The 12,787-nt window shown below is 38.5% G+C and overlaps 1 protein-coding gene across 1 annotated transcript; it reads left to right on the forward strand.

Annotated features, from left to right (window-relative positions):
* Positions 1 to 1,850: 1,850 nt before the first annotated feature.
* Positions 1,851 to 12,573, forward strand: LOC139136796 (uncharacterized). The gene is made up of 3 exons (XM_070704634.1): positions 1,851 to 3,352; positions 3,605 to 3,698; positions 3,917 to 12,573. Exons 1-3 carry the CDS (start codon positions 1,859 to 1,861, stop codon positions 7,687 to 7,689), a joined length of 5,361 nt encoding a protein of 1,786 aa, XP_070560735.1. The 5' UTR covers positions 1,851 to 1,858; the 3' UTR covers positions 7,690 to 12,573.
* The last annotated feature ends 214 nt before the right edge of the window (positions 12,574 to 12,787 follow it).

Consider the following 12,787-nt stretch of genomic DNA (forward strand, 5'->3'; position numbering starts at 1 on the left):
ATCAATTTCCAACACTTCATCAGTAATATTCCCTGTCTCACCAGCTTATAGGGTATACATTTCCCAGCTTATTCGATATGCAAGAGCGCGTGCAGTTATAATGGCGATTTTGTAGAGAGACATAGTCATCTCTCTTACAAACTGTTAAATCACGATTACTTCAGAGAAAGACTTGTCCCTACATTTAAACGCCTTTTTGCAGATATCACAAGCTAGTAGAAAAAAGTATCTCTCTTCGACAAATGATCGCTGATTGCATCAGTGACATTGGACCTTAGTTGGTGACCAATGCCAATTTGACTTATAGATTGATATATGGCGGGTGCCACATGTGGGGCAGGATGCGCTTACTATTTTCGAGACACCTGACATCACTTCTTGACCTTTTTGACAGAGGACCATATGTCTTTCTTTCATGAATTTGACTTTGTGTGTACCGGCACTTTACTGTCTATTCTGTGCTGTTTTGTCTCTATGTTTATAAATATAATTGTATTACGAATTTGACTTAGTGTTATCAGATTACGGATGGGTATGATTACAATTATTTTTGAACGCGCCGCACAGAGCAAAATATTTCTTAAAATTTGCTGATTGAATGATTGATCTAATGATTGAGTAATTCGTAGGTATCCCAATTCGTAATGTCATAGAAAAATATTTCAGCATTACCAATAAACAAACGAAAAAGGAAAGCCCCGTAGCAGAATGTACTTTCTAAATAATCAATTACTTGTGTGAATATCAATACATGATGAAATATTTCTGTTGTTCCTTTGAAAATGACATTTCTTTAGGCTACAGATAACGGATAAATTAAAGCTCTTTGTATAGAATAAATTGTCTGTTTTGCAGAAAGGAATGCAATTTGAAGCCGATCATGTTGATTGCGCTAAAGGTCCATTTCACTAAATTCGTGTATCTGTCCCTGCATGATTTCTCAGAGGCGATTAACTGACTCATCGCTCTCTCAGTACATTGATATAGGTGCCTCTTTGTTTTCCCTTGTCAAAATATTCTACAAATTGCTTAATTGCTTCCGATATCTTCCATATTAGGTTTGACACTTCTTACTTCTTATATCCTGGTGGACCAGCCAACAAAGTCGCCGGCAAAATGTACAACCAGCGTGGTGGCTATCTGACATACGATGTCTATTCGTTTGATAGGCAGTTTTTCAAGATTCCGCCAGGTACGTCGAGTTTTCGAACTGCCATTTATTTGTAACATCAGTCAAGCAGCTTGAATTCTGCATTTATAATTGTTTAACGGAGAGTGCTTTTGCAGTTCAAAAGCAAATGTAAAGGACAGTAAGAAATAAGGTTTAGATTGTTATCGTTCATGTGTCAATCTTAAGGTAGAATGCATTCGGGGACAGATATTTCGTCTTGCAAACTTTTTACAATTCTTTTGTAACCAACAACGCGGTGGGCTCATTTTAAAGCTCATGGAGAGAAAAAATTAACGTCTAGTTTTTGCACGAAGACCCCCTATTATTATTCTTGATTTTGAAAGAGAGAGGTTGAAAGATTTCATGAGAAAGTATTTAGCGAAAGTCTGTCTTTCATATTCGAGGTGCATACCACCTTAAATGTAAACCAATAAGCAGTTACAGTAGTCAGTTAAGATGGTCAAGTTCTCAACTATATACTATATATTTCATCATAAAGTTCATCATTGATGATGAAATTTCCCTATATAGTTTGCAGTGTACGTGTGTCTCCAGGCCAACAGATATCCAATAGGCCTATATGAAATATTTACGCCTACATATTTTGTCTGGTGCATAGACATATTAATGAGACTGGAAAGTATTGAAGGTATTCTCATAATCTTTGCTTTAGATGAGGCAGAAAATATGGATCCCCAGGTACGTCTGCTTCTGGAGGTTGTCTTTGAAGGTTTGGAAGACGCTGGATTACCGCCCTCACACGTTCGAGGTTCCAACACTGGTGTCTACATGGGCCTTACAGCAAGCGAATATGCCTCCCTGGCATCCTACCCTCCTGGCAACGTCAGTCAATATTCAAACTCTGGTGTCAACTCATGCATGGCTTCGAATAGAATATCATATGAGTTCGATTTCAAAGGTCCCAGCTACACGATTGATACGGCGTGTTCATCCTCTCTCTATGCCATACACCAAGCGTGTGAAGCTATCAGAAATGGTGACTGTCAGATGGCTGTTGCTGGCGGTTCCAACCTTCTACTGCTGCCAGGCACGAGTATTGGTTTTTGTCAGGCCGGAATGCTGTCTCCTGATGGGAAGTGTAAAAGTTTTGATGCCAAAGCTGATGGTTACTCAAGAAGCGAAGGTGCTGGTGTTGTGATCCTGAAACCTCTTGCAAAAGCGGTAGATGATGGCGATCAGATCTATGCAGTTGTTCGTGGGGGCGCTCTCACTAATGATGGTCGCACACCTGGAATAGCCAACCCCAGCTATGAAGCCCAGATTGATCTGGTTGATAAAGCATACAACCATGCCCGAGTGAGCCCTCATGATGTCCAATACGTAGAGGCTCATGGCACTGGTACTCAAGTGGGCGACACTACAGAAGCTAATGCTCTTGGTGAGGGGATGGCACGAATGAGACCAGAGCAAAAGAAACCAATGTACATAGGATCAGTCAAGTCAAACTTCGGTCACACTGAAGGAGCCGCTGGTGTTGCTGGGGTGATAAAAGTAGCTTTGTGCCTAAAGAAGAAAAAGATTCCGAGAGTTGTACATTTCCAAGAAGGAAATCCTAATATTGACTTCAAGAAAAAGGGTGTGGAAGTACCGGATAGACTAATTGCCTGGCCGAAAGTCAGTAAAGGGATAGCTGGATGCAGTTCGTTTGGTTTTGGGGGTGCAAATGCACACATAGTTCTCGAAGAATTCATTTCATCTGATGCTGTCAGCGAAAACATCGAGATGGAAGTTAAAAATGGGTTTGCAGAAATGTCAGCGCAAATAAACCAACAAAGCAACATAGACCCCTTTCCAACGCTTTTGGTGATGTCTGCAGCAACTAAAGAAGGACTTGAGAGACGCATATCTGATTGGATTACCTATCTGGAAAATGATATAGGAGAAGATTTTCAAGAGTTTGCCAATTCTGCGTATACATCAGCCCTGAAAACGCAACATCACAGTCACCGCTGTGCTGTCATTTGTCGGAGAAAAGAAGAGGCTATCAGTGAGCTGAAGGGAAAACTGGAAGGCATGCCATCAGAAAATTACATCGAGAGTATGGCACGTGACTCTAATCAGTTGCATCTGGTCTTCGTGTTCTCTGGTATGGGCACACAATGGTGGGGTATGGCGAGACAGCTAATGAACACTGTTTCATCATTCAGAGAGACTATGAAGGTAAGTAATGAACTCATTTACCAACAAAGAGTCAATGATAGGCTGGGATCCTCATCTATTTCAAGCATTGAATTGCCCTGCAATACCTTTATATATGTATTCATTTACTTTTGCCATATATTGCGGCTGTAAAGAGTTAAAATACAGAATTCAAAATAGCCAAGGACAGGTTTACACTTATAAAATGTTTATCAAAAAGTGTCAAAGTGATTTAGCCAATGTGATTACCACTTAACTCTTTGTCTTGCACAGAAAATCGACAAAATTCTCAGAAAGTTTGGTGCGAAGTGGTCCCTGGTAAAGCTGTTGACAGATGAAACAGACAAGGATCGTATAAATAAAACAGGTAGGATTGAAGTTTATTTTCAAACATTTATGACGAATTATACTGCAAGCAATCCATTGAACATCAGTTTTAAGCTTGATGAAAGACACACTGCATTTCTTCATAGTAATGGGAAGTGAAGAAAGTAAAATATTTTAGTGATGTTTTAGTACACTAAATACTTTCGATAAGAGTACCAGTTGACCAATTGTTTGCGCTCATTCTGTTTGTTTTTGCAGAAATTGCACAGCCATCAATTTGTGCTGTACAGATCGGGCTGGTTGAGCAATGGAGATTACGTGGAGTTAATCCACATGCCATTGTTGGTCACAGTGTTGGCGAAGTCGCAGCAGCATACACAGCTGGTTTACTGACCCTACAAGATGCAGTTCGTGTCATTTACAACAGAGGGCGCCAACTTAGACATACAAGCGGATCAGGTACGATGCTGGCAGTGTTACACCCTGTTGAAGAAGTGAAGATGAAATTGGAGAAAGGTGGCTTGCAAAAAAGTTTGGACGTAGCTGCCATTAACAGCCCGACACAAATAGTCTTGTCTGGTGAGACGTCTATTATACATGCTTTCTCTTCCAGTCTCAAGCAAGAAAATATCAAAAACGTTATTCTCAAAGTCAACAATGCATTCCACAGCTATCAGCAAGAAGTTGTTAAATCTAGGTTTCTGAAGAAAATCATATTTCTTTCTGAGTCTGCTGAGAATGCCGAATTGAAATACAGTCCAACAGTTCCCATGTTGTCCACAGTGACCAATGAATTCATTACAAGAAAAGATGCTTTAGATCCAAACTACTGGTACCATAACATGAGACAACAAGTAAGGTTCATGCCAGCTATTCAAAAATTACTAGAAGAGGGATACACCAACTTTCTTGAAATTGGCCCTAATCCAGCACTCAAACCTGCATTGAATGATATATTTGCCGTAAATAACTCCCGACATTCTAAGCCATTCACCACACATTCCCTGAAACGACCACGTAACATCAACTCACTGTCTGATGATGTGACGGATTTCATGCAGTCCTTTGCTAAGCTTTACGTCGAAGGCTGTCAGGTAGACTTAGGAAGTTTGTTTAGTATTGGTCAGTACAAAAAATGTCCAATACCATCCTACCCATGGCAACGTGTAAAGTGTTCATGCGAATCTGCAAGTAGCAGAGATTTGTATAGATTCCCTACGGAGAACCATGCCTTGCTTGGTAAAAGACAGGAATTGTCCCATCTTCTCAACTCTCCCTCATCAGTCTGGAAATCCGAGATATCCGTTGTCACAATTCCATGGCTGAAGGACCATGTTGTGCAAGGAAATGTCATTGTACCAGCTGCTGCATTTGTGGAAACAGCTTTTGCTGCAGCTCGGGAGTTGGACGCATCTTACACAGATATAGTACTTAGGAATCTCTTGTTTGAGCGTTTTCTGTTTACCCCCGATTCTGCAGTAGCCACAACAACAATCGAAACAACAGTACAGGAAGAAGATGAGGAGCGCAAAAAGCTTTTCCTTCGAAGTAGAGATGCAAAGAGTGGATCATGGGTACAACATTCTACTATGGATATTTACTCGTCTTCCATCACCGATGAAATCAGCAGCAACACGATTAAGCCAGAATCCAGACTCAATATTGCAAGCATCGGAAAGAAATTTAATATGGTGTTGCAAACTGAAGACTTCTTCAAGTTAGCAGCAGAGTGTGGTTTTAAATTAGGTAGTTCATTCCAATGCACCAAAAAGGTTCATTTCAGTATTGATAATGCTGAAAGTATTGTCTTTTCCGAAATGTCTCAGGAAGTACAACAGGAATCAAGAAGGTACATCTTTCATCCTGCTTTTCTGGACTCAATTTTCCAAGGATATGCTGTCCTGAAGTACTTCATCACAAAAAGAAATGCCGAAGCTGCTAACATACCGTTCACCCCCCAATTTGGTGTACCAAGTTCGATGGAAGAAATTACCCTGAAAGGACAAGCTCCAAGAAATGTGGTCTTCTACACCAAGTTGACACAAGTTGGTGATGAATACTTCGCTGATGTAACAGTTGCAAATGAAAAAACCATGGAAATCTTTTGTAAGATAAAAGGTTTCAAGTTTGCGGAAATACGGTCATCTTCTGACAAACAACTGCTGTGGTATACCGAATGGGATAAAGTCTCAACTATTTCAAATGATGGGCAATACACCCAAGACATGGAAATGCCAGAAAGTCCAAAATTAAGAAAGTATCTTATCATAGGAGATGAAACAAATTTTGCATCACACTTGAGATCAAAATTCGATGAAAACGGAGACGACAACATGGGCATTTCATGCAAATCGCCTACAAATAAATCATGGCAAACAGAGTTTGAAGAAGTCTGCATCATGTATGGTCCCACTGACATTGTATTTGCTGCCGCACTCACAGGAAAACATGATGCAGAATCTCTTCTGAATTGGAGCACATTTGAAGAAACACAAGCTGTGTGTGGTATTTTGTGTGTGAGTGCATACAATGCACTCACCACTATCTATAAAGAATGCTATCCAACCTTATGGTTGATTACCCAAGGGGCTCTCGCTGCTCTTGATCTAGAGGAAACACAACCAGCTATGACAGGAGTCACTGCTGTGGGCTCAACAATTATGCATGAGAATCCAGAGTTTCCCATCTACATGATAGATTTGCCTCTGAATCACAATAGTTCAGATTTGGCCATATCCGCCTTTCATTTCCTTTGCAAACCCTTATTGTACGAAAATCAGATCGCCTTAAGACTGTGTGAAGGCGACGAAGGGGCTGTCATTGTGTATGCACCACGCATCAAAGTAGAGCCCATGACAAGTTACCATGGAAGTGTCACAACCAAGGCTTGGAAGCTTGTGGACAATGGAGACACTTCATGGAATATCAGAACACACAATGATGAATACAATGAAAGAATTCCTGAAGGAAAAGTTAAAGTGAAAGTCATATGCTACATGCCTATTCTAAAGAAGAGTGACAACAATGTTAACACCGAAAGTGTCTTGTTCATCTTTTCTGGAACAGTAAATGGAAGTGGCTTAATGTGTGGCACCCTGGAAGAAGGAGATTTGGTGGTTGGTGTGAGTCAGAGTGAACTAACATCAAATACATTAGCAGATTCGAACTTCCTCTGCCAAATACCTGAGGCTATTTCAACAGCTGAAGCTATTACAGCTACAGTCTATTTGCTCGGTCCATTTATAAATATTACAGATACTTCATATGTGGACGATCGCCTGAAAGTGCTAGTTTACATAGATGGCACTAGTGACACTCTGGGTGAAGCAACTGTAAACTTAGCAAAGTCACTAGGGTTAAGAATTACAACTGTAATGCTTGACTCGAAAGGTGGGGAAAACCAGTCAACTAGTGATTATTATTCTGACATTGAGAGATCAAATCCTATGAATGAAATGGACAACAAGTATGACGTGATCATCTTCACTGATGCCACAGCAGTGAAAAAGGATCAATTAAAAAAACTATGTTCTAACCTGAGACCAATGGGAAAAATTGTTTTTTTGAAGAATGACGTGATTGGTGAGGAAATAAGATCTGCACTTCCACCACTTGCAAATGTGTTTGTCGCAAATTCTCATACAGTAATGGCAAACCTAGCTTTCTCATTTTTCTTTCGACGTAAAACCACAGAGCTGCTACAGACTCTATCAAAATCTTCAGAGGACTTTGGCAAATTCCTGGAGAAACTCACTGATAAGACTTATATGTCAGAGATATCGAAAGAAAGAAGTATCAAATTGAATGAGACTATTGTCAGCGTGGACAAAGACGAATTCTCAATTCCCATGGACTTTGAAAGTACTGATTTCATCGCAAATGAAAATGCATCATATATTGTGACTGGTGGTACTAAAGGATTTGGTTGTGAGATGATTGATTGGCTGGTAAAATGTGGGGCAAAACATGTCATAATCTTTTCAAGAAACAAGAACCCAGAAGAAGAATCCGAAAGCGGTTCACAAAACTGAGACGTTCTGGTGCTAGTATTGAGGTCATGCAGGTGGACGTTTCAAAGTATGACCAGGTTGAAGGAGCATTACGGAAGATTAAGTCGGATGATGCTATACCACCAGTTGAAGGCATATTTCACTGTGCAGTAGTGTACGCAGACACATTGCTATCAGCGTTAAAACCAAAAATTTGGAATTATGTGATAGCTGTTAAGGGTTATGGCGCCCTCGTACTTCATAAACTGACTGTTCAAATGGAATTTCCCCTCAAATACTTTGTCCTGATTTCTTCTATTGTAGCGCTTCTAGGCAATGCGGGACAAGCAAACTATTGCTCAGCAAATAGATATCTTGCAAGTTTGGGAGAGCTAAGGAGAAGTCAGGGTCTTCCTGCTACCGTTCTTTATGGTGGTGTGATTAACAGCACAGGTTTTGCTGTAAGACAGGGCTATGTGAAATTATGGGAAGATAAAGGGGTGAAAAGTGTTAGTCCCGCTCAACTTCTAGCTGTATTGGGTACAATGTTGACAGATGATTGCCAGGCGCTCGGTCTTACATCAACATACAGCAAAGAGAAATACTTCAACAAAAATAAACATCTGATTTTGACACACGCCCGAAGTGGAGAGGGGCGATTTTCTTTATTCAAGGCTCTATTCACACAAAAAGACAAATATCTGTACTCTCAGGATGACACATTTGCCAACAAACTGCGCTCAGAAGAACCATCAAAGGCACTTGCTATTATTGAAGATGATCTTTGCGATTCCCTGAAGAAGATTCTCGGCATTGGTGATGAGATTCAAAAAAACTCGTCACCTTTTGCTCTGGGAATCAATTCCCAGATGTCATCCGAGTTCAGCTTTCTGATTGAAGAACATTTCGATGTTTTGATTCCACCAGTTGATTTCCTTAATGACCAAGTGACTATCATCAGCCTCAGCGAAATTGTCTATCGAAAGCTGATGAGCAAAGGCAAAGATCAGTCAATAGCAGAGTTGGCAACAACCAAGAGGCAAGGACCATCACTTCTTGTGATCAAAGGCCCAACAGAGGATTACAAAGCGCAACTTGTATGCTTTCCACCTAATGGAGGAGGACTGTCACTTTATCACAACTGGCATGGACCCTTAAACAAACAAGGGATACAAACTATTGTAGTTCAGCTTCCAGGTTGGGAGGGAAGGGAGATAGAAAAGCCCCTTGGTCAGTTACGGGACATTGTATCTCTTGTTGCTGAAGAATTGAAGCCAATCCTCACGCAAGGCAGTTTTGCCTTTTATGGTCATAGTATGGGCGGCTTGATTGCGTTTGAAGTGGCTCACTATCTGTTGGAAAAGTATGGTATCTGCCCGGCTCATCTTTATGTTGGTGGATGGTATGCACCATCAATGTCATATCCCTATCCTAATGACTACAACGTTCCAATGTCTGTGTTACGTACAACGACAAATATACCAAACACTCTGAAAGATTACGGGGCAGACTTTAGATTCATTGAGAATGACGTACTCAGTAATCCAGCCGTTCTTGCAAGACTCCTTCCATGTGTTGAAGTTGGCTTAGACATTTGCAAAATGTATCAGGGTAGTAAAACGACACAATTACCTTGTAGTCTTACTGTGTTTACTGGCAAGAAAGATGATTATGTAAAACAGGACATGGTGGATGGCTGGAAGAAGGAAATCGTCAACCCGGCAAAGTTCAAACGCATTGTTGTTCCGGGTCGGCATCTTTTCCTTGCCACCTGTTCACAAACAATAGTCAAGGAAATATTGAGTTCCCTTCCCGTTTCTTTCAATGTGGAAGATGAAAGAAAAAAGCCTAAAACTGAAATCAGGAAAAGTTAATACAAAGGTCCAAGTAGGAGATACCTTCATAAGTGGTAGTCTCAGTCAATTTTACTTAACGCAGCGCTTGAATGTCAAACAGAATTGAACATTCAGCTGAAACCATCAACTCATTCAGCAGGCTTGTTCTCTTTGCAGATAAAGGCAAATTCAATCTGCAAATACGAAATATCGTGAAAAAGACAAAAGTACAGTTGATTAGTGCCAATTTTCACTGATAATGAAATTACTTATCTTTTATTACTACAATCAGCAAATTATTAAATGCTAGCCAACTTGACCCTCATGTTCTATGTAGGGTATATTGATTGTTTAATGTACAAATTGTAAAGCATTTGCAGATGAATAGGGACCACAAACTTATCGTGCCTCTTTCCTTACACTCTGATAAACTGTTTATACAAATTAGGGAAAATTTCTGAGCATTATGAACAATTGGAACCTCAACATAAAAAGTCTTGATTTATCTCTTACTCTGATAAGTCAGGAGTTTTAACATTACGCCAAAGGAACCATTTAATCGTCTTTTTTGTAGCCAATAATATTATTTACAATATTATGGTGAGAAACGAAGTATATTTTGTATAGCAGTAAAAAAACACGAAACCAGAAACTTTGGTCACATCGTGCGAATCAACCATCAGGGTATTTTGTAACCAAAACATTTACAGAAAGTAACTTCCTTAAGCAGCTATGGTTAATGTATTTTAAGATTCGATAGAATGTCCAGTTAAGGAGTTTTAGCAAGAATATGCTAAGCAGTATGCCCATTGTATCAGTTATCCTATCTGGTGCTCGTCATTGCAAGATTAAAGTTATTCTCTTACTCTGAAAGCTTTCCCCGTCAAAAATGAAATTGCAGACAAAAACTATTAAGAAGTAAACGATATATAATGCTCAATATATTTTGATATTGCTACGTCAGATTTGCTAAATGATAGGACCAGCTTTGCCGAGTGATAGGACCAGCTTTGCTGAGTGATAGGACTAACAAATCATGTTGTGGGAAACAATCTGCTCGCTGGTATTGTGAAAATGTTTATCGCAAATTAACAGGTATCCTTACGTGCATTTAAAGTTTCCTGTTGTTTAAATTTGTTATGAATTTCAAATGTGTTGCATGCTCTCCCTTTATGAAATTTATTTTATTCAAGGCAGGCCACCAAAATGAGATGACAGTGTATATTAATTAAACGTTGCATTGCACATTTGAATTAATCCAGTATCTTCAAAGAAATAAAATGATAGCTAAATACAATGTATCAGAGTGTGCTAAATATAATGTCAGATTCATACAAGATTCAGATGTTCAGAAATGAGATTTTTTCATCAATAACGCCAGTGAGCGTACAATCAAATTTATTTGTAAAAGCTTATAAAAGACGACAATTTCCCGCTTATTTAATTCACTTAGCAGCAGTAATATTGATATATTTCCAATTCACCGCAACTTTACCAAACAAGCATCGTTGCTCTTTTGTATATGTGATTTTAATCATTCTGCTGTATGTTTCCTTTATGTGGTTTCTTCATTTTCAACTTTCGTCTTTTATTAGATTTATATTCGATATTTCATATTTTGACTTGTCTGTAAGTATCTGCCAACTGGCGCATTGACGAGAATAAAATAAAACAACATAAAATGAAATAAAATTCACGCTACACTTAACGTTTTCTAATTTTTATTAATTACCAATATTTCATGATTGAAAACAGAAAATGTGTTTAATGTGATTTGTATTTCAGCACAGAATAACTGTTTCTTGCTCGTCTGAAGATCTTATCAAATTCAAGACTGAAATCTATTTTTTGTATTTAAAGTTTTTGTACAAAATAACTAGTTATGTTTGTTTGAGGAGACTTGTCATTTTTATGGGTTTCCTTCTGTTATATGCAAGTTTGCAAAGAATCTATATCGTGTGCATTTTGTGTTTAATTCCAATTTCGTTACAGAGGCTTAAAATGTTTCTGTACTATTTCAGAGCTAATTTTGATTGATTTTGTGATTGTTTTTCACGTCATGAATTTCTAGCTTTTGTCATTTAATATATTTTTGAAATTTTCTCCTTTATTGTATATGTTGTCCCTCGTGATCTCTTAGTTTGTCAATTCTATACCAATATCTGAATGTAACTCACAGTAAGTGTCCAACATGCAGTGGACCAGTAACATCACTAAGGCCTGTTACCTTTAAGGATTAAATTGATGTGATGACTCATCTCAGTTGAAATCAGAAGGTTCTTTAACGTGTTTACCGCCCTGAATTTCCAACGAAGAGAATTTTGCAATCTTCAAAATCCGTTATATGTATTTTAAAGCGATCGAAGGGCTTTGTTCATTTTCATATAGCCGATATTCACTGCAGAACTTTATTCACTCGTTCAAGAGGCAGCTTTCAGTGGGTAGATGTGTTAGGGCTACTGCTATTCTACATGTCCGAAATATCTACATGTGTTCACCATTACCAAACTAATCATTATTTTACCGCATGTTACATTGAATTACAAAGTCTTCCGATACTATATGGATAATTGGAAACTTAATCTTATTAGAAGAATGAATTATTTACACCTTCGAAGCGTTGTATTTGAATACACATGATCATAGTATCAATTTTGGTCAGTTCCTCGTGTTATGGTTTAGCGTAACATTTTTTTATGATTGAAAGATTGATTTTTCGTCACAACTATCGACAATATAACTTTCAGATAATCAGATGTTTTGAATTTCCATTTTATATATCAAATATCATTTTAAATGTATCTACTTCACACAAAGACAGATACAGACAAACACGCACGTGTTATGTATCAGGAAGTTCAACAGGAATCAAGAAGGTACATCTTTCATCTTTTAAGTTATGTATTCATGCATGTATTTACACATTCATATTTTACAAAACGTTATCTGAGGCTAGCCTTTCTTTTTAATGCAATTGCTACTTTTGTGGTCAGTATGGAATTATATCTGTTTTGTATACACATTTACCCTGTGACAAAACTAGTTAGTGTGGATTTGATGTCAATAAAATTATATTAGTAATGAACATTCATTTAAAGTTTGAATTCAATTTAATGTAAGAGTGATCGTTCAGGATATTATCTGAAAGTGTATGTCGGGGGCGTTGGAGGCATGTGGTAAATAATTGTATGTGTGAAGGTTTGAAATAAGTTAACTGGTTTTAGTCGGTTTCATCCTTCGAAACTCAGTACAGCACCATGCGATGAGGACGGGCAAATTACCCTTTTGTGGCGTATTTGTATTTC

Source organism: Ptychodera flava, chromosome 1 (assembly GCF_041260155.1).
Source record: "Ptychodera flava strain L36383 chromosome 1, AS_Pfla_20210202, whole genome shotgun sequence".
In the NCBI taxonomy this organism is placed as follows: Eukaryota; Metazoa; Hemichordata; class Enteropneusta; family Ptychoderidae; genus Ptychodera; species Ptychodera flava.

Excerpts from the sequence above, each read along its gene's own strand:
- LOC139136796 (XM_070704634.1), top strand. The coding sequence starts at position 1,859 with ATGGATCCCCAGGTACGTCTGCTTCTGGAGGTTGTCTTTGAAGGTTTG. Across the intron at positions 3,353-3,604 it reads CATTCAGAGAGACTATGAAG|AAAATCGACAAAATTCTCAG; the intron begins GTAAGTAATGAA and ends TGTCTTGCACAG. Across the intron at positions 3,699-3,916 it reads GGATCGTATAAATAAAACAG|AAATTGCACAGCCATCAATT; the intron begins GTAGGATTGAAG and ends TTGTTTTTGCAG.